We start from the raw sequence: 25,610 nt of genomic DNA on the forward strand, positions 1-25,610 counted from the left end.
TTGGAACAACATGAGCACGAGTAATTAATGGCAGAATTTCCATTTTTGGGTGAACTATCCCTTTAAGACAGTCAAGTCAAATTTATTTGTATAGCACTTTATCAAATACAGATTGTTTCAAAGCTGTTCACCATAATAAACAAGAAAATAACAGTATTAAGGTTGCAGAGTTCCATAATTGTGAATTGAATACAATTTTGGTTGTAAAATATTGTCATTATGGTTATTCAGCTATCATGAGGGTCTTGTTTTCAGTTATTTGTTCAAATTGTCCTTGTTTGAGACAGTCTGCTGACGATCTGCCTCCATCCAATTAAAAACCGAGTTTCACTCAGATGTACATCACAGTACGGACGTAAAGATCTGTACATTGTGACTTTAAGTTGTCATATGAACCGGATAATTCTGGAGTCACACCTATTTGTAAATCCGTTTTCAGTCCCAAATACTGATTGTATGAACACAAACACTTAAAAATGGTTTTTGATTTTGCTTGTAATTTAATGGCTTTAATTCCTAAACTGATAAATCGATGCTTCAGTACCAATGAATGGGGAGAATGCATTATTAAACTGAATTTGGCTGTGTCTCTTGTTTGTTCTCTCACACTCCTGCAGGGATCTGCCTCAATATGGACACAAGCAGTGGCAGTCCTATTTTGGCCGAACATTTGACATATACACCAAGCTGTGGAAGTTTCAGCAGCAGCACAGGTCAGCCCTCTAGATGGATCTATTTTTGAAACGGAAAGGTCTGGTTTTACCAAAAGCAGGTTCTTTGGCTTAGAACTACATAAGACTGAAGATTTAACATGCTTGATCAAACTTCCCTCTGATAGCTCCTCTGCAACAATGATTTCAACATTAATGACAGATAATTTCTTATTTGGTTTTGCATTACTGGACAATAGACAAGTCCTGGACAACCGGTATGGTCTCAAGAGGTGGCAGATAGGTGAAGTGGCCTCAAAAATTGGTCAGCTGTACTACCATTACTAGTAAGGAGCTTTTTTTTTTTTTAACATGAATCTTTATTTAGCTTGTTTCAAAAGGTGTGTTTTAGATATTTTTTTTATGCATTATTTTTTTTATCTTCTTCAGCCTCCGCACTTCAGAAACAAGCTACCTTAATGAAGCCTTTTCCTTTTATTCGGCCATTCGCCAACGATCATATTACCACCAAGTCAACAAAGAAGACAGGTGAAAAAAGAAGCTGCTGTACAATGAACTGTGATGAGCAAAGTTGATACTTTTTTTATTTTTTTATTTAATATGTTCTTGAAAGTTCTTAAGTAATGTACTTATGAGCAAAAGTAAAGATCTCAAAATTTCTGTATGTCTTCAGTTCATTAATTTTGCCCCGTGTCCTTTGCGCAGGCCAGAGCTGGTTGTAAAAAAGCTGAGGTATTATGCTCGCTTTATCGTTGTTTGTCTGTTGCTCAACAAGCTGGACCTGGTTAAAGTGTTGGTCAAGGTAAGTCATGGACAGCAGACCAAACGGACCAGTTACACATTTTAAGTCCATGGCTCACTATAGATATTCAATTGAACAGAGGTTCTTGCCAAAAGATCAGTCAGCAGAGACGGTCTTTTTGGCCACTCATGCAGCTGGAATTATTACAAAATTCATGCCTCATCAATTTTGGCACCGTTTAAGTAAAATTACTCGTATACATATAGTAGCTTTTTAATGTCATATTGAGGCCTAATCCCTGTACTGCCAACAATGCACTGTTTATGAGAAGAAAAACACAGCAGGGTATATATGGGTGTGTCTGAGACCATCTGTGGTGTGTTTTTCTGCAGGAGCTGTCTGAAGAGATTGAGGACTACACCCAACGCTTCAACACCGAGGACCAGTTAGAGTGGAACCTGGTGCTGCAGGAAGTTGCTGCTTTTGTGGAGGTGAGATTGTAATTTTATTTACAAAAAAAAATTTCTTGCAGTGCATAAAATTAAAAAAAATATATATATTTTTAAAACAACGTATGTCATTAAAACATGTCTTTTTTAGGACTGAATACTGAATATTAAATGAATTATATGAATTTACTTTTAATCACAATTATTGTATAAAGTATTTTCTTACAACTTTTTCAGCGGATACAGACCTTAGTTTAAAAAAACAAAACTGTTCTATATGATAGGTGGTTGGGGGGAGGGGCTGAAGCACAAGTTTCTAGCACTTTTTTATGTTTTTGAAAGAAGTCTCTTATTTATTTGTTCAAAAATACAGCTACAACAGTAAGTTACTAGCATAACTTACATTTAAAATTGTGATCAGTGTTGACAGCAGTTGTGCTGCTTTTCAGGATTCTTTGATGAAAAGAAAGTTCAAAAGAACAATTTATAAAAAACAGAAAACTTATGTAACAAATGTCTTTGCTGTAACACTTTAGTATAGGGACCAATTCTAACTATTAACTAGTTGCTTATTAGCATACCTATTATTAACATATTGGCTGTTTATTAGCACTTAAATCACATATGCTGCATGCATGACCATATTCTACATTCCTTATACCTAAACTTAACAACTACCTTACTAACTATATTAATAAGCAGCAAATTAGGAGTTTATTGAGACCAAAGTTTTAGTTACTGGTTTGTTAATAGCGAGAATTGGACCTTTAAAATAAAGTGTTGCCCTCAAATGTGCACACTAAAAAGCACAATATATCAGAGGTTATTATAAATGCATCTTTACAGTTACATAAAGTACAGATTTAATATGCTCTGTAAGACTTCTAAAACTGTTAATGACAAATATTCACGTTTTCTTGACATTTGTGTCTTTCTTTTATACTATTTCTCTATTTACACAGGCGGATCCTCTTATGATCCTAAATGATGAAAACGCTGTGGTGGTCATATCCAATCGGTTGCAGGAGAGAGGCGTGCCCCCTCTTGAACAGGGCATGGTAGTTGGCCAGCTCACCTTGGCAGATGTGCTCATCGTTGGCAACTGTAACAATCAGGTGGGAGTACAGTACAGCAAAACACCTAGCAGGCTGAACAAGTTACATAATATGTCAAATTCAAGTGGTCCTTTCTTATGTAAATGATTAGACACTTCAAACTTGTCATGTAGGCTATAATAACTAAAGAGTTTTATTGTCCTCCGGTTTTTGTAAAAGATGAATTTTATCTGGTTTATAGGTGAAGTTTAGCGAGCTGACCATCGATATGTTTCGTATGCTTCAAGCGCTTGAGAGGGAACCGGTGAACCTGGCTACACAAAGCTCCAAGCCAGGGACACTTGTAAGAGAAGACTCTTACACTCTCCCTGTCACTCTCTATGTTGAGTGTTTCTGAGTATTTCCACCCCTACTCCCTCGCTATTTCAGTACTTCACCTTTTTCAGTGGCTCTCTCACTGTTCTTTCTCACTCTGCCTGCTCTCAGTGTCTCTCTATTCCTCTCTCACCTATTTATCTCTCTCATTATAGGAGCCCAATGAAAAGCCAGCCAAGAGAGAGAACCCTCATAAATATCTCCTCTACAAACCAACCTTCAGCCAGCTCTACACTTTCCTGTCAGCCTCCTTCAAGGTTTGGCTGATGTCATTGCAGTTTTTAGCACCTGTCAATTTATTGTCAATCCATCCTGTCATTTCCATCCTGATTTGACTCTATATTGCATCAAGACCTTGGAGCAGACACGATGATTAAAGGTCCTTGCACACTGAGTCCAAAATTTTCGTATGCGTTTTTTTTCACATTCGTTATCCTTTCTTATCAAAGTGCTTGCTACGTATGCGATTAAAAAACGCAGAAGATCGAACCTGATCCGAATCTTCTTTATGACGGATGAAAGTTTCGGAGGCAGTGTGTAAACGTGATTATTTTTTAACGTTCAAAGATTTTGGACGAGAATTTCGGATTCGGTGTGAAATGGCCTTAAGCTTAAATCAAATGTTCCATATATTCTGAGCTAATATACAAATTTTACTTTTAGCAAACATTGACTACCGTTCAAAAGTTTGGGGTCAGCAAGTTTTTTTTTAAGATAAATTTATACTTTATATTCATCATGGATGCATTAAATTGATCAGCAAAGACTGTTTGTTTATTTATTTATTTATTGGCTGTTCTTTTGACATTTGTTTCCACAAAAAAAGCAGCACTATTGTTTTTAACATTGATGATAAGAAATCTTTCTTCAGCACCAAATTAGCATATTTCATATCTGAAGGATCATGTAACACTGAAGACTGGAGTACCAACTGCTAAAAAGCATCACAGGAATAAATTACATTTAAAAATGTATAGAAATAGAAGACGGTTATTTCAAATGGTAATAATATTTTACAATATTACTGTTTTTGGTGTATTTTTGATCAAATAATGCCTTGGTAAGCATAAGAGACTTTCTGACCTGAACTTTTGAACAACAATGTACCTAATTACAATTTAATCCAAACAAATGCTCACAAGAATGAGAATGTTAATTTCTCTAAAATGTAAAACTTACATCCTTTTGGCTATTTAAAAAAGGGAGGAGCCTTTCCATGTTCCTTGCCCAAACCTGTTTCAGTAGGAAACACACTAACATAGCTCATCAAATGATTTTATGGGGCTTTTAAAGCCTCAGGATCTCATTATAATTCAAAAGTCAAGGGTAAAGATAAATAAAATAGCTGTTTTTCTGTACAGTTATTGCGTTCTGATTGTCTATCCTGTGAGCTAGTTTGGGTTCTCGAGTGACACCTCATGTGTGAGTGTGCGTGTAGCAGCATGGCATGCTAACGGGGTGTTAGCGTGTTACTATTTGCTCTGCTGTAGCGTAGCACCTCAAGAGTGTGAGGAAAACCCACATGCACACATGACTCAGATACTTGTCGTTTGCTTTTGTAGCAGTTCATTTTTAACTCTGACACCCCTATTTTTAGGCTGTTTTCCATCTTGCTTCATGATTTGTTTAGATAAATAATGACAAGTAATTGTTACAGGCAATTGCATGTGCTTTTTTTTTTTAACCCTTTCCAGTCAGTAGCTGGAAAGATGAATACTACCTCCTGTTATATTTTGAGATGTGTTATCACTCGACGTTACTGAGATGCTCTGGCCGCATAACACTTAGCGTGCCACTGAACTTGATAAATAGCTTGCTGTGACTCTGCTTTACCATTTGTATCATAGTGAATGTTCTGATTTAATTAGCCGGTTTAATGGATTAATTTTTCTGTTCTAGTCACTGAAAGTTTTCTTTTCTTTCACCGATTCTTTTATTGCTAGGAACTGCCGGCCAATAGCGTCCTGCTGGTGTATCTCTCTGCCACTGGAGTGCTTCCTTCTGGACGCTCAGAGTGTGAAGGTACGCTGAGGTGTTTTAGCACACTGTTGTTCTGACACGGGATGATCTGGAATATTGTTCTCTTTATATTTACATAAATATCTACTAATTACAAGCACTCTTGAAGCTGCTCAGCCAATCAAATTAGGGCATTCAAACATTTATGTAATATTATGTACGATGTTTCTATCAGAGCTGTCAAATCGATTAATCGCGATTAATCACATCCAAAATAAAAGTTTGTGTTTACATAATGTGTACTTTGTATATTTATATGTATACACACACACACATTTTTATTTAAATATTTAAGACATACATGTAATATGTATATTATTAAATTTTTTATATATATATAATCGATTTGACAGCACTAAAAAAAACAAGTATTCTTTGATGAATAGAAAGTTCAAAAAACATTTTTGTTTAATGAGTCCTTGCTAAATAAAAGCATTTTCTTTAAATGTCCTTAAAAAAAAATCTGACCCCAAATTTTTGAATGATAGTGTTGGAAATGGGCAAAAAGAAGTTGATCCACCTTGAAAGTTTTGGCTTCATTTTGATGAGTGATCCAAACAGGAAGGAGTCAAATCTGTTCTATCGATATTATTTAACATCACCATTTCTATTATGTATAGGACCTTATGACTTTGGAGGTGTCCTGACCAATACTAATCGAGATGTGGTAAACGGCGAGATGGTGCAGAAGAGAAACCAGGCACAAAAGGAGATGCACTGGTGAGCCTCTGTGCTAGTCTGCTAGAAACTAAAACGTTCTTACTACATGTTTGAGACACTGAGGTGTTATTTTAACACGCATGTATGCACAAACGTGTTTTTCAGTCTCCACCCAGGAGACCTTTTCCCCTTCACCAGGAAACCTCTGTTTATCATTGTCGACTCAACCAACAGCACAGCTTATAAGGTGAGACATCAACTATTCATCTCCCTTTCCTTGTCACACTCACATTTCACATTCACGTTTCTCATGATGTCACATTTCGTGACATCATGAGGCCATTTATTATTCAAGAGCAGCCATGTGGTTGCTCTATAAATAAGACTATCTGACTTATTGACTAGAATATACATGAGAATAGTTAGCAGAAATAGACCTTGTAGTTGGGACACAGTTGTAGCTTTTTCTTTTTACTCATAGATGGATCACCCTTTGTTTTTGTTTTTTCTCCCTCCTCAACTGATTTTCTTTAGCTGATTGCATAGTTCAGTAGTGGAGCGCCCCCTTGTGTAGATTTTATAACACATTCACATTGTGTACTAGTAGAGCAAATTTACTGTTAAAAATGATTTTTCTTGTAACTCTAGCTTGTTGTCGTCTTGTCTTTCTGTAGAATTTCTCCAATCTGTTTGGCCAGCCACTTGTTTGCCTGCTTTCTCCGACAGTGTATCCGAAGAGCATGCAAGGTCTCCTTTTTTGTTGTTTAGGCACTGTATTAGGAGACAGGAAACATTTTTAGTATTTGCTTAACATTTTTTATCTTTTCTTTGATGTAGGATTGTCTGTTATTTATATACTGATTATCTATTGTATTTTTAAACTGTTGTTTTCTTCTTTACTCACTCACAGACCAGTGTCAGCGTGGGAGTCTGTTTACTCTTTTCCTTTACAACCCCCTCATGGGCTTCCTGTCTGTGTGTGGACTAAGCAGCATGCGCTATGGATTGTGGGAAAAGGCCCAGGAACTCCTACGGAAGATTTTCCATGACATTGGCCAGATGATCACGAGTTCCCGAGTTATAGGTAATGCCAATATGTGCCCTTTTTAACGCTTACATACATTTTTACATATCAGTGACATGTTGGACCAAGAAACAGACAGATATTTCATAATTTTCCTGTTGACTGTCTTCCAGATCAGGCCTTTCTGCAATTTTACGGAGATGAATTTCTGCGTCTGCTCATGATCCGTTTCGTGTTCTGCTGCACCACACTGCGATTACACAAGCTTTACCGGGTGAGACTGAACTGAATACATTTTTTTTATTTTAATATATTAAACGCATTAGTGTGATTTAGTAATGATCTGTAAAATAATAATCATATTTATCTCATGAACCAGAATAAATGATGATTAAATAATGAATAAATATTAAATATATACCTTTTTGAATATGAGGTAATGCAGCTCTTAAAGGTTCTCAGAAACAGACCGATTCCATTTATTTGTTGGCTGCTATTTTCAAAAACGAGCTCTAAATCCATTATTTTTCACCATCAGGAAATGAACTTCTACTGAGATCCAATTGAATAATATTTAAATCAATCATCCCTTTTTCCTTGTTGCCTTATATTTTATGTGTGGACTCAAAATGGTGGCACAATTACATTGATCAACAGCCATTTGTACTCAGTGTTATCTAAATCTACAACTATTTCTACAATGTTTTCATTAATGAAGCAATAAAATTAAATATAAATATTAGATGAGAAACTTAAACAGCTTAACAATGGAAAATGTTGCCTTGACTTTAAAGGGACAGTTCAACCAAAAAGGAAAATTTTGTCATTAATTCCTCACCCTCATGTCGTTCCAAACATGTAAGATCTTCAGAACACAAATTAAGATATTTTGATGAATTCTGAGAGCTCTCTGACCCTCAAATAGATAGCAAGGATCCTAACATGATCAAGGTCCAGACTGTAGTCAGGACATCGTTAAAATAGTCCACGTGACATCAGTGGTTCAACCATAATTTTACAAAGCTACGAGAATAGTTTTTGTGCACAAAGAAAACTACTACTCGTCTCCTCCTTGTCACCCTTGCGCCATTTTGGAGAGTATAACATACATAAACAACGGATGCAAACTATGTACGCGGATAAGTTGTTTTACATTCAGATCAAAGTGTAAACAATATATCCGTGTTTGGTGCTGCTGACACAGAACAGCATTTGTTGTTTACATACAGTGCCTTGCGAATGTCATTTTTTTCACATTTTGTTATGTTGCTGTTTGTTAAACTGCTTTAAATTACTCCCCCCACATCAATCTACACTCCATACATCAAACTGACAAAGCAAAAACAGAATTGTCACAACTTCGTAAATGTATTAAAAATAAAAAACTCAAATAAGTACATTGCATAAATATTCATACCCTTAACTAAATATTTAGCTGAAGCACCTTTACAGCCTCAAGTCTTTTTTGTTTGATGTGACAAGCTTTGCTCATCATTTGGCAATTATCTGCCATTTGTCTCCTCACCTATTCACCTCTCAAGCTCTGTCAGGTTGGATGGGGGCAGATGCACATTTTCAGGTTTCTCCAGAAATATTTGATTGGGTTCAAGTCCAGGCTGTGGATGGGCCACTCAAGGGCATTCACAGCGTTGTGTATATGTCACTCTTGCTGTGTGCTTAGGGTCACGGTCCTGTTGGAAGGTAAACCTTCTGCCCGCCTGATGTTATGAATGCTCTGGACTGGGTTTTCATTAAGGCTCTCTCAATATTTTGGTGCATTTGAGCTTTTCTTCTATTCTGATGAGTCTCTCAGTCCCTGCTGCTGAAAACAGCCCCATAGCATGAAACTGCTACCAGCACACTTTACTTTTGGTATGGTACTCTGCAGGTGATGAGCAAAGCTGGTTCCCTTCAAACATGATGCTTAGAATTGAGGTTCTTCAGACCAGAGAATCTTGTTTCTCCGAGTCTGAGGGTCCTTTAGGTGCTTTTTTGTAAATTCTAAGTGTGTTTTCTTTTGTCTTCACTGAGGAGAGGATTGAGTTTGGCCACACCACCATAAAGCCTAGATCGGTGGAGTGTTGCAGTGATGTTTGTCCTTCTGTAGATTTCTCCTATCTCCACATATGATCATGGAGCTCAACTAGAGTGACCATCATGTTCTTCGTCACCACACTAACCAAAGCCCTTCTCCATCAATTGCTCAGGTTGGCCAGGAGGCCAGCTCTAAGAAGAATCCTGCTTGTTTCAAACTTCTTCCATTAAGGGTAACAGAGACTACATGCTTCCGTGACCCTTTAATGAAGCATTATTTTTTTCTGAACCCTTCCCCAGATGTGTGGCTTGACGCAAACCTGTTTCTGAGCTCTACAGACAGTTCTTTTGACCCCAGGGCTTGGTTTTTGCTCTGATATGCATTATCAGCTGTTGGACCTTTTATTAAGACATGTGTGCCTTTCCAAATCTTACCCATTCAATTAAATTTGCCACAGGTTACCTTCACTCAAAGCCTAGTAACACCTACAAGCAATATAAATGCTCCTGAGCTAAATTTCAACTGTCCCAGATAAGGGTGTGAGTACTTATGCAATGGAATCATTTAAGTTTTTTATTTTTAATAAATGTGCAAAGATGTTAAAAACCTTTTTTTGGGTGGGGGGGCTTTACCATTATAGTGTATGGAGTGTAGATTGATGTGGAAAAAAGTCATTTAAAGGGGTATGAATACATTCGCAAGGCACTGTATGTGATACTCACCAAAATGACACCAGGGTTAAATAAAGTCATTATTTTTGTTTTCTTTGTTTTCGTTGCTTCGTAAAATTACGGTTGAACCACTGCGGAACACTTTGTGTTCCGAAGATTAACAAAGGTTTTACAGGTTTGGAACGACATGAGGGTGAGTAATTAATGAGAGAATTAAAATTTTTAGGTGAACTATCCCTATACTTTAGTAGTATACAGATAATACTAAAATAAAAAATGTTGTATCCCACAATCAGGCATCTATTGGAGTATTAGACATACAAAGCTGTATATACAAGTAGATATAATACACTGAAAAACGATGATTTAATTAGAATATACATTTTATTTTGTAGTATTTTGACTTTTCCAGAGTCGCGTTGTTTACCTCCTGGTGGCACTACTTACTTCACAGATTGAGGACCACTGACTGACAGCTGCAAGCACATTTACAAGATATTGTCACAGAGCAGCTGGATCAGAATATTTCTGTGTGCTTGTTACAGGAAGCGAGGAGTTTTCCAGAATCATACCCCCCGCTGCCCAAACAGGAGATGGTGGAGAGCAGCCTACTACAGAAACATGTCCTGGAGCTGGCAGCCATGTTGGAGGTGCAAAACCTCTTCTCTGATGGCATGTTGGATAACTATTGACCACATGGTGGCACCATGCCAGCCTGCAGACACAAGCACACACGCTCATGCCCATACACACACAAACACAAGTTGTATGTAGGTTCTTCTGAATAAGATAGTTGTTTAACCTAATCTCATTAGATCTAGATTACAGTAGTTTAATAATCTATTCAACTACACAAAATATCTAATCTTTGTGGGCAGATATTGAAAATTTGTCGAGTTCACATGTATTTTTAGATTTTAAGGAGCTACACACACCCAGATGCGAAAGAGTTGCTCCCAACATGCAGGAAAATTGACTACATGCATGTATCGTATGAGTGTATGGGCGCAGGCACACGGGCGTTCAGACCTGTTGAGGGCAGCTATCGCCGTTTCTGAAGGTGATAATAGAGCACAAAAAGAAAGGAGACTTGGAAACATTTTTTAAGAGAATCGGTGTAATTCCAAGGAGACTCTTCCAAAAAGATGAGCCTACGGCTTTGGCAAAACACATTTTGGAGAAGGAAGTTTGTTTTCCTTCTCAACTCTTTGCCTCTGCAACGTTTACACAACATTTTTCCATAGGGAGCGTGTTGCATGTTTGCATTTCTTTGCTCCATCTTGGCCTTTTTGTTTGTTTTCGTTCGTTAAAACGTGTTCGTTTTTCCATCGTCACACAAATTCCACAGACTTTCGCCTGGTCTTTCGAAGGAGGCCCACCACGCTGTGCCTCTTTTGGGTTATTTCGGTCATCAGTTAATTAATTAATGCTACGTGGACACCAGAATCTCCATTTTTATTGAGCGTTGATTCTTTTTAGCATGCCTCTGTACTAGTGTGGTAAGCCCATACTTGCGTAGCTGATGTAATAACCTAATGTCTTATTCCATGTGTGCAATGGACACCAATAGCCAACAGAGCTCTCTTTTATAGTGTCACAGAGATGTACAGGCGTACTCCTGTATATAAGTACAAATTTGTGTATATATCTACATATAAATATATGTATAGTTCTATAAGAAGTCAATGTGATGCAGAGAAGTGTGTCTGTCTGGGTTGTTCGTCGTGGCAGATCTGTGAAAAAATGACCCTCTGCATGTGACGGGGCAGTGTTCTTTTGTCTAATCTGTGAATGGACCATGCCACTGTCTCAACTGCGCACCCTCCCGCTGCTTCACAAGAGTGCAGTCAGCTGACATTCCAAGGATCATGGCATAAGAGCGTCCCTCTTTCACAACTCCATCTGTCTCAAGGACAAGTGCACTGCATCGGTCTAATAAGAAGTGATGTGTTCGGTGTTTCGTTTGTTTCATTAATTACGATGAAAACGGTTACAATAGCCTTGCACTTTACTTGCACTATTTAAGTTTGATTCTGATGTTATTTATTGTGCTGTTGGCAAGAGGCATGTCTGATCATTCCGTTATGTCACGCTTGGCAAATAGCTTATCATTTCCTCCGTCTGTGATCTATGTTAGAAAACACCACACATGGTGACTGATATTTCAGCGTTTACCGACTTTCCCCCCGAACTGCAGGGTTGATCGTGGCCATTCGAATGGGACCAAAAGATTCTTGCATGTGGAGAGCACAATGTCCCGTACGATTCTAGTACTCTGTCATCTCTGTCTGTATTTGATATTTTTGCACGTAGCTGCTTCTTCCACTTGCATCTTTTTTTTGTTTGTTTTTTGACTATTCCTCTTGAATGAAAAGAGAAAAGTTTGCTAACAAACAAATCACTGCCAAACACAATTAACCTTCCCATGGAATATCCACTGCCCAAATTAAGCCGACAACAGAGTTGTCTGTGCTCTTGCAGGCACAAATTTGTTTTACGGCCTAGCTTTTTTTTATTGTGTCGTTTTAGTTTGCCAAAAGGAGAAGGGCTGGATGGAGATGAAGAGGGAAACAGATGGTGGATGTCACTGTTTCCTCTCTGTCTAGTTGTTTGACCTTGACTGGTGGACTGTCAAATGCTTTTGCCTTTTTATTAGTATGTGTGTATAACTTTCCAGGAACCTGTAAATTAACCCAGCGAGTTCTTGCTGGGACTGTCCCAGTATAGTGCTGTATTCACACCGTATCATTTAGCTGAGAGCACAGGGGTGAATACAGACTCTTAAGCACTTGAAAACGTGAAATGTACCACAACAGAAACCTACCAACCTAAAATTTAAGGGAAAATGCAATTTTGCAAACCCTTGAAAATGCAAACCCTTTTTAAAAATAATTTTAACAAAGCATTTCTTACCAATTGCCCAAATTTCTGTAGTAGATGCATGTTAATTAGCTAATCTGTTAAATGTTGATGCCCCTGCTCCATTTGAATGCAACCTGTAAATGCATTAGTGGCCATGATTGGAAGGAACAGAAAGAAAATCAACTGCATTTGTTTTCTATTGTAAACATGGGGCCAGATCTAAGGTGTAGTACGGGTGATTTCTACCAGTTCCTACTGTTGTGGGAGGGAACATTTTCAAAAATGATGTAATGGTCAGAATACTCTTTCTTTATAAGTTAAGGGGTTCTAGAGTTGCTAGTTGAACATACTTGCATTGTCCAATTGTCATGTGTTTTTAATCACTAAACTGTTTCGTCTTATCTGTTGCCAAATTATATTTGATGTTTGTTGTTAAATGCAGAAAAAGAAGAATACAGAAAAAATGTGATGATACTAAACATGCAAGCTTTTTGTTTTTAAGAATGCTATTTAAGAACATTAAAAAGTTCATGAATGTTTTGTTTAATTTGTGGTGTTCCTTCATCCGTTTCGTGTACTAATAGCACTATAACTGATACAGAAATGATTAAGATTGGGGTTGCATGATATTTTAGATATTTAAAATATATTTCCATCTATTTGTGTCATTCAGTATTGGACATTCGTGTTATGTTCATTAGATCATCTTTGACATCATCTGACGCTGATTTACTGTAACATTTAAAAACACTGAAATGCAATCTTTATCAAACTTCCGAATTCATTTTTAAATCCAATATTCATTATTGTGTTGCAATGCTTATATAGAATTTAAATGATTGATTTTAGTTTTTAGTATTTTATTTAGATTAGGGTTAATACTGTATAGTATGGAAGCCTGTTTCCACTGAATAATAAAAAAAAAAAAATGTAATTGCGACTTCTCGCAATTCTGACTTTTTTGCCTCATAATTGCCAAATACAAACTTGCATCAGAAATGCGAGATATAAACTCTCAATACTGAGAACGGAAGCTAGAAATGCGTGATATAAACTTGCGATTGCAAGTTAAGTCAGAATTAAGTCAGTCTTAATTCTGATCTTTATTAAAAATCTTTATTTCTCACAATTGGAAGTTTATATCCTGCAATTCTGACTTTATAACTTGCAATTGTGAGTTTATAGAAAAGTCAGAATTGCGAGTTTATATGAGACAATTCTGAGAAAAAAGATAGAATTGTGAGATGTAAACTTGCAATTATGAGAAAAAAAGATAGAATTGTGAGATGTAAACTTGCAATTATGAGAAAAAAGTCAGAAATGTGAGCGAGAGAGTCACCATTACCTTTTATGTTTTATTCGGTGGTGGACACAGGCTCCCATATAGACCATTTAACAGCCATAACATACAAATAATCCGATTTTTTTAGTATCGGTGCATCTCTAATTAAGACTTGATTGTAAAACTCCTCACATACTCAAATTGCCAGGCGTAAAATCGTAAATATTAGATTCAGTCCATATAAATATATAGACTATGTGGAAAACATTAGACATTTATATATGCGGCTCCTGGGCCCAGCAGTGAGATTCCAGCACTGTTCCTTCAATGATATCTCAGAGGAACTGGTCTTGGCATGATAGAAGTTATCAGTAGCACATCCTTCAGAATAATATAAAGACCCCTTTATCTTAATTTCCTGATTATGTATTATCTTAATTACCCTGCCCTTCCTGCCTCTGTAGGTCACCGTCCCGATAGAGCTGTCAAACAGAGTAGACGTGTATGTGGTACAGTATTACCATTTCAATATGGGGCCGGTTAGATAATAACATGTTCATACTTTACATAAATACTGCATTAAAAGTAAATCAAACACAGATGACAACATGAAGGAGATCCATTTACTTTATGTAGCAGGCACTTTACAATGATCCCCAGTCTACCCCTTTGGTGTACATCACTGGTTCCATTATTAAATCTCTGCACAAAAACAAAACAAGAGTATGGGACCAAAGATGTGAAATAAAATAAAAATTAAAAATACAACATTGATAAAATCTACCTTTTTTTTTTACCACAGAAAACACTTCAAATCCATTAACAACCTAAAATGTACGAGCTCACTTCTGCTGCTCTCATTCACCTGATCTTAAATATGCTGTATTCACCATGTTACTCATAGCACATATACCGGGTTTGTTTTGTCTTCCACAGTACATTTCTTCCCACTCAAAACCATGTCGGATTGAAATCTTTTTGATGCCAGTATATATCATAGAATAATTTTGCTATATTGGCATGTGAACATTACTTCACTTTTACACAAGCAAATTTTTTTCAGTTTGAAACAAGTGCTTTGGTGTTTCTCTACAGTTTACAGTTCATAGTTTTTTTCTTCAAGACAGAGGCATTCAAAATGATGGTCTTTTCTTCTTTCCTTTAAGCAACAGGCAAACCTGCCTGGTGTCCTCGGTGTGACAGCGTCACTTGTCTTCAGGTTCGGTCAGGTAGTCATACAGTCTTCCTAGCTGTCATAACTCGAATAATAGAGCCTAGTCCTCCAACAGCAAATGCCTGTTATATAAAAAATGTTTTTATGTTATTTAAAGAATATATATCCCATGGATTATGTAAAACAAATTAAGGCCCTTTTTTTTTTTTTTTTACCTCACTCTTGATAGTTTGGGTTTACCTTTTCATGCCACTGCAGCAATATGGCACTGCTATTTTCTGTGGGCCTCTCAAAGCCTTTGTAGATGTACTTCATGAGAAGATCAATTCCATTCTTGTCGAGAGATTTAACAGCGGGCTCTATATCGCTGCTCTTAAATGATGTCAGAACCCTCAATACCACAGCCTGAGCTCTTTCCTGAGAGAACGAAAGACAGGAAAGATGCAATTGTCCAGTCTGCGCCCCATATGCTTCATTCTGAAATGTAGTTCTTGGTAAAACGGTCTGTACCTTTATTGCTGGGTTCCTGCTGTTGATTGGAGGGTTCCTAAGAGCAATATGAAGGGCTGCCATCATGTCCCCTGTGCATTAAAGCTGGTTAAGGAAGACATCAATAGCTCAAGCTCTTACCATACCTACAGTGCAGAAAAGGAAGCTTTAAATTTTGCATAAACTGACACTAGGAGGAATGAAGTTTTTCGGATAAAGTGGTCTCAAACATATACGCAACACTCAAGCCCAAGAAGGAATTTCTCAAAACAAATGAATCTTTCAGATGGGACTAAACTCTCAGGAACGTGGATGATTGATTGTTTGGTGCGCTGCAGCTGCCTGCCACTGCATTCTGCAACAACTGTCACATGCTCTGAATGACACTGCATTAATATGGAGAGAGACATGGCTATCCCAGCTAGATTAATTTCAGCCTCTGAATTAGATGAGACATTAATATAAATTTTTAATCCAAGTATTCAAATTTTAGGCGCTGTGACCTCAATATTAAAAATAGAAGACCTCAACATAGAAGCAAAACAGAGAAAACTCGACTTCAGCGTCCTAGTGTTCCAGAAAAATTCTAACTTCTTGTCCCCAGATGTCCTTTTGTCATGCTGTGCTGAGGACATTCCACCTAAGTTTGGGATAACTTATCCAACAATAAATTCTTCACTGTAAAATAGAACTTCTGGATTTGAGTTGCAGTATGAAAGATTGTACAAGCTGAACGGCCACGTTTTGAACTAAGTTGTCAGAGAATCCCTTACATTTGCATTACCACTTGATGACAGACACTTCTCAAAATAGTGAAAGGAGCATGAATGAGAAATGAAAAAGGTCCAATGAAATTTCCACGCTGGTGAATTTATACAGAGGAGATACTTGTACACATACGTACATATGTACACATTAAGATTGTTTTTAAAGAAATGATTACCTTTGTTGAGTAAGGATGCATTTTGAACATTCTATTCATTATGGAATCCTGACAAACATATCTCATGGTTTCCACAGAAATATTAAGCAGCATAGCTAGTATTAAGCAACTGGTTTCAACACTGATAATAATAAATGTTTTTTTCAGCATGAAATCAACATATTGTAAATAATTTCTGAACACTCGAGTGACTGGAATACTGGCTTCTGAAAATCTTCCTTTGTCATCACAGAAATAAATTACATTTTAAAATATATTAAAATAGAAAACATTTTTTAATTTTAATATTTTACAAAATTGCTTTTTGTTAGTGTATTTTGATCAAACAAATCAATATATACATAGTCTATAAATTCATTGATATTATCAGTAAAAAGTTACAATTTTCCCTGTATAAAAGCATGTACTGCCAGGGATTGATTCAAAACATCAACAAACTCTACAGGGACCAAGTACGGCTCCTGTGGGACCTCCTGTTTTTCAAAGTGCAGCTCAGTGTTCTATAACAACACATTGCGGTTCAGCAAGATCAAGCTCTTTGCATTCTGCCCCACTGCACAGAAATGCTGCTAAACAAGTCAAATGCTGATGCCTGCCACAGCTGGACAAACCATCACACATATTAAAGGATAAAGGACACTCAACTGTACAGTGAGATGGTTAAAGAGAATCCCCTATGTAAGAGTGAACTCTGAAAAGAACTATTTGGTCTCACTGGCTACAGCTGCTCCATCAGATACCATCTACAGGAACTTACTAAACCAGGTACTATGGTAGAGCAGAGAGGAAGAGGAAGCCTGATGCAAATCAGAGGTCTCTGGGCACAATTGAATAGAAAGCCCTGATATGGCCTCAGATATAGAAGTCAAATATTTTATTTCACATCCTGCCAGGGCCAAATCCCAACCCTTTACATAACAGAATGATGACAAAACTAGAGGAGTGTACGTTCAGGCATATTTCACCTGTGAGTATAACCTGCACCATGGAGATCATAAACAAATAGAAAGATCACAGAGACAATCACACCATTGTACACCTCAGTCTATACAGTACAAGGAAACAAGAATGGCAATGTGACAATAGCGTGTGGATTCACAATTCCCACAAAAGGTTTATTACTGTGAGACAATGTACTGTTTGCTTATGATAAACACAGCCTAACCTAATTGGAAATCTGTGACAGAATGATGTATCTGGACTGTCACGCCGCTCTTGTTCTAAACAAGACAGCAAAACACTCTCGAGGAAAGAGTACGTTATATTATATAAAATAAAAGTTGAAATCCTGTCAAAGCTTAATTACATTTTTAAAACGCGTCACTTCAAATAAGAAGAAATACTTTCATACTGTCCTAAAAACACAAACTGCTGCAACAAGCAGCGTTTACAGATCTGACATTTCTTTTTCCTCCCATCAGGTGTTGGATGCAAATTAGTGATGAAAATGTATTTTGAATTTGAATGATCTAAAAACTACTTCTGCTGTATTTCATGTAGAGTTGTCAACTGTAAATGAAAGCACAGGCTGTCTTGATTTCATTTTTACATGACTGTTGTAAACAGTCACATGTCCCAAGCGGTTGAATTCCAGTTTACCTCTATAAAAGATCATTCTGTCTTAAAGCACAATAAAAAAAGCATTTAAAATGTCATAATTCAAACGGTGTAATATCGCTGTTTCATAAAAATCATAATCAAAGGAATCATAAACATGTCACATTTGTGACCACAAGGAAAAGTCCCATTTTGAATAAGTAACTTATTGATTCATCTGATGAAATGTTCGATTTCAAAGTACTCATATTAAATTATTCCTGTCACAGAGTATTGATTGCAAAGTTCTCTTGGGCCTTATTAAGCAATTTCAGCATTTACAGCTGTGACCAAGAATAAAACACACTTTCAATAACTTTTTTTTAGACTGTGCAACATTTGGGAAACAACCTTAAGGCAGATGCTACAAATGCACTAGATCATCTAGGCATAAAAACACCCCCCATGCCATCTCCAGCCTAAACAGCTAACACAGAAATTATTACCCGTGTTCTGTAATTCATTCTCCATCTCTAATTATTGCCTCTCTCTCAAGTACTATGTAAATACATATGCATATTTTCTAAATCGAGTAAATAATGCACAAATTTGTACATAAATCCTCTGTTGCAGATTTATACACATTATTATTTATTGTTAAGTCAAATTTAAATCTTTCTGTTCTCATGTCAGATATGCATGTATGCATGTACCAAGAGCTTCTTAAAAACCACAACAAATTCCTCGTGTGTTTGCGCACACTTGGAGAATAAAGCTGATTCTGATAAACATTTGGATTAAGGAAAGTAAACTATAATCATGAACTAATTTGGTGCTCAAAACACCATTGCTTACTATTATCAATGTTGAAAACAGTTATGCTGTATAATATATGTGTGCTAACCGTGATACATTTTATAGCAACTTATAAACTACACCAAAGTATCGCCGCAGCTTAAAGAAACACAAACCGACGCGCTGTTAAAATCTTGTAAACAAAGCCGCACGATCATCACTTCGTGGTGCCCTAGTACTGTACAGAGGCGCGCGCTCTCATGTCGCAACCCCTATTAACGTAGCGCTCACATTAAAGGATATTGCCTGATAAGGTTGTCGACTTCCACCGCATCAGGTCCTTGCTGGTCGGCAGGCTCGTCGTGGTCGTCCACGAATTTATTCTCGTCGAATTCATCAATGTCCACCTTTCTGAAGCGCGAAGACAACGTGTTCTTGGCCATCGGGGCCAGTGTCCCTCTCCAGTGCTCCGATGGGAGATTTCAGTCTCTGCTTACAGTCAGAGTCAGGCACTCCGCATGGAAGCACATCCAAAGATGGATGAGTTGCTCAATGCTTAGTCAAAGTGGGCTGCGTTCAGTGTGTTATACCGCCACACACCAGCACATGAGCTGTTTCAGTGAACCGATGCAGAGCCGCATATTTAATACGAAAGGTATGATAGCAAAAGCTGGAGTACTACTGCCGCCTGCTGAGTGGGAGTGTAGGAAATGATTTTAAGAAATTCGGTCAATACTTTGGAATATAGATTACATTTATGAATATATAGGGCCTGAGACAATCAGTATTCACATCGCTGTAAATTTTTTTCACAACCAAGTCATCGTTTACTTTCTTTGTATTTTTTTCCCCACGCGACTGGAGTGAATTCGGTCAGTTTGTCTCTTTAAGTAATGCAAATAGCTGTATTTCTCCTATATTTTTTGGACTAAAGTTTATTTTTAGTTAGTGAACGTATTTGTTTTACTATTACTAATCGTAACTGGTGTAAAATTACACAGGCGAAATCGTTCAATCGTGCAGTAAGACCCCCCAAAAAAATTGCTAAATAAATAAATAAATTAATAAAATAATAATAATTTAATGCAACGTTACTTAGAATTCTGAAATTGTATAACTAACCTCCCCACTGACTACTATTATGTATTACATGATCTGCGATCATTTATGACAAAGACAGAGCAATTGTTTGAATTAATTAATTATAGACCATTTAAATATTATATTTGTGACCCTGGACCAAAAAAAAACTAGTCATAAGTAGCACGGGTATATTTGTAGGAATAGCCAATACATTGTATGGGTCAAAATGATCGATTTTTCTTTTATGCCAAAAATCATTAGGATATTAAATAAAGATCGTGTTCCATTAATTTATTTAGTAAATGTCCTTCCATAAATATCAAAACTTAATTTTTTATTAGTAATATGCATTGCTAAGAACTTCATTTGGACAACTTTAAAGGCGATTTTCTCAATATTTTCATGTTTTTGCACCCTCAGATTCCAGATTTTCAAATAGTTGTATCTCGGTCAAATTGTCCTATCATAACAAACCATACATCAATGGAAAGCATATTATTATTATTCAGCTTTCAGATGATGCATGAATCTCAATTGACCCTTATGTGTTCCATGGTCTTATTTATCAAATAGGGTTGTTATATGTGTATTATGATCCTTTTTGGATCCAAAACAATCTGTCTCAAATGCAAACGTGTTGTAAGCATGGTTGTAATGCGGCGTTTGACCGCCAGAGGGTGCTATACGCCACTTAATTCTGAGACTGCGCAGACAGTTTGTTGTGTCCGCCATATTGAACTGCTCGGAAGGAACATGCCGTAATCGAGGACGAGTTCTAAAATTCAAATTGATCATCTTTTATTTTTTAAATTATAAATAAATTAGCGTTTTTAAGTTAAGTCAGATTTGTAGTGTTTCTGCATAGTGAGCAATGGGGAAGAGATATTACTGCGACTACTGTGACCGCAGTTTTCAAGACAACCTGCACAACAGAAAGAAGCACCTAAACGGCGTCCAGCATCACCGGGCGAAAAAAGCCTGGTTTGACAACTTCAGAGGTACTCACAGAAAACTTCACAAAGCGGTAGGAGGGTATAAAACAATTAATTTGAGATTAATCACGTTTTTATTTTTTATTTTCAGACGCTGCCACAGTTTTAAATGAAGAGCGGACAAAGGAGCCTTGCAGAAAGTTTCTCCAGACAGGTGAGAAATTTGACAGAGGAAGCCACACCGCTGTGTTTCTTATTTAGTGCAGTATGTTTTCTATTACGAATCTGATAAGTTTGATTTTCCCTCTTGCTGTCTTTCAGGACAATGTGTATTTGGAACAAGCTGTCGTTTTTCACACATGTCTGAGAGACATATGAAGATGCTGGAGCAACAGATTGATGGTGAGATGCTACAGCAATGAGCAGCAGCTTTCTTGGACCTTCGTCTTTTAGATGTGTAATTGATCTTTAAGTCATAGTTTACTGAGAAGGCAAGCTGTTGGCTTACACATTGGAATTTTCACGGTCTGTTAAACTGAGTAGCAATTGTGGCAATTCCCTGTCAGATGAAAAGCGGCAGAAGGAAGACCCTAACCAAGATGGATCATCTACTGGGCGCAGCATTGATGAATGGCTCTCCAGAAGAGAGAAGAAACTGGCTGCTTTGACATCAGGAAGGTACTTAATGTGGGATACTGCACAGAATGATTTGAAAAGGCTGGAAGTCCTTCATTCACTAAAATGGGTTTAGTTCTTAATTGCTTTGACTTTGATGTTGACAAATGATCACTTTTCTTACTCGCATGGAACTCACAGTTCACACTCTAACATGAAGGACGATGCTTATGTTACCCATTGTTTGGGGTGTAGTATTACAGCAATTGCAGAGGCACTTTTTTTGTCTAAAACAACCAATTTTATATTATGATTGAGCATGTTGCTGAACTTAATGAATGAAGGATTCCAGCTGCTCGGGTGCAAGTGTGTTTCAGAGCATTCAAAATGCATGAAGAATCTCATTTTAGAGGTCACCCTGATGCACATTTAAATGAGATGCCTGCAGGCTACAGCTGTCATTTGCATAATTACCTGCATATAGGTTCCAGCGGTAGAGAAAACACACATATGCTCTTGAGCTCAGCAGTCACCTGTAACTCATTTTATTTTCAGAGTTTTAAAGATGGAAGAGGAAGAATGTGCTGAAACCATTGAGATACCTCCGTATTTGCTGTCTATTCCAGATCTTCCTCCATCTCTTCATCCCCCACCAACTGGTGGTTGGAGAGTGACGCTACACAATGAATGGGGTTAAAAATAATTTATAAAAGTTCTTATTAATTATTCCCTTTTTCTTCAAGAACATGCTGCTAACTATTATCATTACAAAGCCCTTGTATGCAATTCCTTAAAGGAATAGTTCACACAAAAATAAAAACAAAATTGCTGAAAATTTCCTTACCCTCAAGCTGTCCAAGATCATTTTGTTTGATCCTTGTAATGCTTGTTTGATCCTTGTAATGCTTGTTTGATCCTTGTAATGCTCTCCGAATCTATTCCATCACTTGTTTAGTAATAGATCCTCTGCAGTTAATAAGTGTCGATCCATTAGTAAGCAGCAAGTGATGTAATGCTAAATTTCTCCAGATCTGTTCAGATGAAGAAACAAACTCATCTGCATCTTGGATGGCCTGAGGTTGAGTGAATTTTCAGCTAACTTTCCTTTCTGTTTGAACTGTTTCTTGAAGGGAGAACAGAGCGCATATTTGTAGCAAATTTGAAGAGTTTATTTGCAAAAACGGATAACTTTTTTTTTTTACATTTTCAAAAATCATGTTTTTATTGTGTGTTACTTATTGTGTTAGTTAGCTGTATTGTTTAGTTATTTTTTAACCTAATCAAAATAACCCATCTGCAGTTTGATTGAGATTAATTGGAATGCACAATGAAAAAACATGATTTTTGAAAATTGTTAAGTTATTTGTAAAGGAGTTCAATTGTAAAGCATTACAAGTTGGGGTGCATGATTAAAAAAATGCAATGAACTTTTATGGCTTAAAGAAAAATGATGTTTTGCAAGAATAAACAAGTTTACATTGTGGACAGTTTATAGGAATATTTTGAATAAATCCAGTGCAATGAATTTCATAATATGGAGCTGTAATGTTTGTGTCCGGAAAAGAACACAGTGTTATTTTCTTTTAAAAGTTGGGCGTTAACATAATGAATTGCTTTTATTTGCTGTGTATCAAGAAGTTGACAGTGTTCCCAAGCTGAACATTACGAGAGAGTTATTGTTTTTGTCTGCCTTCTGTGTCAGTGGTTTAGATTGAAATTCAGATGAGGGAAGCATTTTCAGTTTAGTCCTGATTGCTTGTTGCAGGGAGGTATTGTCCTGTTAGCTTGCATGGCCTTGGTGAATTCCTCTTGTCTGCACTGATGAATGTTACACTTGATTGGGATGCATTACTTTTACAGGCCTGGTGAGATAATATTAGTTGTCTAAACCCCTCTTGTTTCACTGCTGGATACTTTTAGCTGGTCTAGTTGAGATTAGTAACTTAATACCAGAACCAGTATATAAAGGTCATGGAGTAAAAAAAAAATGTTGGCAGACCCATTCCACTGAAGCATTTTATATGCATACTTGTGTGGAAATATGACCAAATAAATGAAGCCAAACCAGCATCCTTTTTTAAAGTGCTGCATACTATAGTAATGTGTGTAATGTAAAACAATCAAAACAACAGTGAGAAAGACCAAAGAAGAAGCACCACTGTTTTTATTCATTTGTTCACATGGTACAATTAAATGTAACATCAGCACAAGTTGGCACATCATTGGTTGTTTTCTAGGGCTACATTGATGCACTATAAAGTTACATACATCAGTTGGATATATTACTGTTACATCACTACATTAATATAATCAAGTGAGCTAATTTGTAACTGTTATTATATAGTTGGGTGTAATAGATGCAATTTAGGTAAATGTGCCGTAATATTTCCATGTGGAATAAGATGAATTTATATAAAGAAATATTGGAAAAATACAAAAATAAAACTTTTTCCATATAATCCTAGGATTTTTACCCATTTATTACTCTGACTGAAAAAAAAAAAACCATATTGCAGTGTTAAATAATAATACCCCTATTAGTGTAAAAACAATTAGCACAGCAGATCACATGCTTGAGCTTTGGAAATCGAGAGTGTGATATGTTTCTAATGTCCTGAAATCAGTATATCTCAATTTGTTTATGTATAGATATATAAATCGTAACTTTAAATCACAGTAAATTGTTATCAAATAAGCATAGATTGCATATTTTAACAACAGAGGCTGACCTTGACACCACAAAGACAACATGTCAGAAAATTACAAATGCATGCAACTGCAAAGAAACAGGTTTTCATCATTGCGTATATATTTTGCGCAAAGGTTGTCTCATGTCAGCATTGCCTTCATGATTTCTGAAGTCAGAATGTCTGAGTTTGAGGACTACAAACTTTCTGTAATGTATAATAGTAATACTATTACTCTGAAAAAGTCTTAATTGTATATTGATATGTTTCACTCTATAGCCTCATTAAACCAATGCAACACAATCATTACTATCATATGCAGTTGCAGATTCGTTTAAATAATCAGTCATAACAGACTTAACTTACGTTATTGTTTTTCCAAATTAAGTCAAAGAAATGCTAATGAACAACTTATACAGTGCCTTGCAAAAGTATTCATACCCCCTTTAATTTTTTTCACGTTTTGTTATGTTGCTGCCTTATGCTAAACAGCTTTAAATGACTTTTTTTCCACATAAATCTATACTCCATACACCATAATAAAGCAAAAAACAGGTTTTTAACATCTTCGCAAATTTATTAAAAATAAAGAACTTAAATGATTCCATTGCGTAAGTATTCATACTCTTATCTGAGACAGTTGAAATTTAGCTCAGGAACATTTATATTATATATTTATATTTGTAGGTGTTACTACACTTCGAGTGAAGTTAATCTGTGGTAAATTCAATTGAATGGGTAAAATTTGGAAAGGCACACGTCTTAATAAAAGGTCCAACATCTGATAATGCATATCAGAGCAACAACCAAGCCCTGGGGTCAAAAGAACAGTCTGTAGAGCTCAGAAACAGGTTTGCGTCAAGCCACACATCTGGGGAAGGGTTCAGAAAATAAATTATGCTTCATTAAAGGGTCACAGAAGCATGTATTCTCTGTTACCCTTAATGGAAGAAGTTTGATACAAGTAGGATTCTTCTTAGAGCTGCCCTCCTGGCCAACCTGAGCAATTGATGGAGAAGGGCTTTGGTTAGTGTGGTGACGAAGAACCTAATGGTTACTCCAGTTGAGCTCCATGATCATATGTGGAGATAGGAGAAATCTACAGAAGGACAAACATCACTGCAACACTCCATCGATCTGGGGTTTATGGCAGTGTGGCAAGACTCAATCCTCTCTTTAGTGTAGACGCATGAAAACACACTTAGAATTTGCAAAAAGCACCTAAAGGGCCCTCAGACTTGGAGAAACAAGATTCTCTGGTCTGATGAACCTCAATTCTAAGCATCATGTTTGAAGGGAACCAGCTTTGCTCATCACCTGCAGAGTACCATACCAAAAGTAAAGTGTGCTGGTAGCTGTTTTTCAGCAGCAGGGACTAAGAGACTCATCAGAACAGAAGAAAAGCTCAGTGCACCAAAATATTGAGAGAGCCTTAATGAAAACCCAGTCCAGAGCATTCAGAACCTCAGGCGGGCAGAAGGTTTACCTTCCAACAGGACAGTGACCCTAAG

General features: G+C 36.8%; 3 protein-coding genes across 4 annotated transcripts in view; 2 read left to right on the plus strand and 1 right to left on the minus strand.

Annotated features, from left to right (window-relative positions):
• Window positions 1-13,109, plus strand: part of LOC306870990 (protein SCAI-like) — a 30,274-nt gene extending 17,165 nt beyond the window's left edge. The window contains exons 4-18 of one of the 2 annotated variants that reach the window (XM_079418626.1): window positions 618-713; window positions 911-997; window positions 1,101-1,199; window positions 1,377-1,473; window positions 1,806-1,904; window positions 2,825-2,977; window positions 3,159-3,260; window positions 3,448-3,549; window positions 5,236-5,314; window positions 5,932-6,031; window positions 6,137-6,218; window positions 6,646-6,718; window positions 6,882-7,055; window positions 7,169-7,269; window positions 10,247-13,109. In XM_079418626.1, coding sequence (XP_079274752.1) covers window positions 618-713; window positions 911-997; window positions 1,101-1,199; window positions 1,377-1,473; window positions 1,806-1,904; window positions 2,825-2,977; window positions 3,159-3,260; window positions 3,448-3,549; window positions 5,236-5,314; window positions 5,932-6,031; window positions 6,137-6,218; window positions 6,646-6,718; window positions 6,882-7,055; window positions 7,169-7,269; window positions 10,247-10,393 — 1,591 coding nt within the window. In that variant the 3' untranslated portion in view covers window positions 10,394-13,109. Of the gene's footprint in view, window positions 1-617; window positions 714-910; window positions 998-1,100; window positions 1,200-1,376; window positions 1,474-1,805; window positions 1,905-2,824; window positions 2,978-3,158; window positions 3,300-3,447; window positions 3,550-5,235; window positions 5,315-5,931; window positions 6,032-6,136; window positions 6,219-6,645; window positions 6,719-6,881; window positions 7,056-7,168; window positions 7,270-10,246 lie in introns of both variants that reach the window. The other variant, XM_079418625.1, reaches the window with a different exon arrangement.
• A 1,338-nt stretch (window positions 13,110-14,447) lies between these two features.
• Window positions 14,448-19,409, minus strand: arpc5lb (actin related protein 2/3 complex, subunit 5-like, b). Its single transcript, XM_079418644.1, has 4 exons — window positions 19,085-19,409; window positions 15,530-15,601; window positions 15,260-15,436; window positions 14,448-15,141 (listed from the first exon to the last, which is right to left on the minus strand). Exons 1-4 carry the CDS (start codon window positions 19,223-19,225, stop codon window positions 15,079-15,081), a joined length of 453 nt encoding a protein of 150 aa, XP_079274770.1. The 5' UTR covers window positions 19,226-19,409; the 3' UTR covers window positions 14,448-15,078.
• Window positions 19,410-20,559: 1,150 nt separating this feature from the next.
• zmat5 (zinc finger, matrin-type 5) lies at window positions 20,560-23,899 on the plus strand. Its single transcript, XM_079418596.1, has 5 exons — window positions 20,560-20,863; window positions 20,949-21,011; window positions 21,119-21,199; window positions 21,364-21,475; window positions 21,968-23,899. The coding sequence occupies exons 1-5, from the start codon at window positions 20,737-20,739 to the stop codon at window positions 22,107-22,109; spliced, it is 525 nt and encodes a 174-aa protein (XP_079274722.1). The 5' UTR covers window positions 20,560-20,736; the 3' UTR covers window positions 22,110-23,899.
• The last annotated feature ends 1,711 nt before the right edge of the window (window positions 23,900-25,610 follow it).

This window comes from Barbus barbus (genome assembly GCF_936440315.1).
Source record: "Barbus barbus genome assembly, chromosome: 6".
Classification (NCBI taxonomy): domain Eukaryota; kingdom Metazoa; phylum Chordata; class Actinopteri; order Cypriniformes; family Cyprinidae; genus Barbus; species Barbus barbus.

Excerpts from the sequence above, each read along its gene's own strand:
- zmat5 (XM_079418596.1), top strand. The coding sequence starts at position 20,737 with ATGGGGAAGAGATATTACTGCGACTACTGTGACCGCAGTTTTCAAGAC. Across the intron at positions 20,864-20,948 it reads CTGGTTTGACAACTTCAGAG|ACGCTGCCACAGTTTTAAAT; the intron begins GTACTCACAGAA and ends TTTTATTTTCAG. Across the intron at positions 21,012-21,118 it reads CAGAAAGTTTCTCCAGACAG|GACAATGTGTATTTGGAACA; the intron begins GTGAGAAATTTG and ends GCTGTCTTTCAG.
- arpc5lb (XM_079418644.1), bottom strand. The coding sequence starts at position 19,225 with ATGGCCAAGAACACGTTGTCTTCGCGCTTCAGAAAGGTGGACATTGAT. Across the intron at positions 15,602-19,084 it reads TCGACAACCTTATCAGGCAA|GGGGACATGATGGCAGCCCT; the intron begins TATCCTTTAATG and ends CTTTAATGCACA. Across the intron at positions 15,437-15,529 it reads GCAGGAACCCAGCAATAAAG|GAAAGAGCTCAGGCTGTGGT; the intron begins GTACAGACCGTT and ends TCGTTCTCTCAG.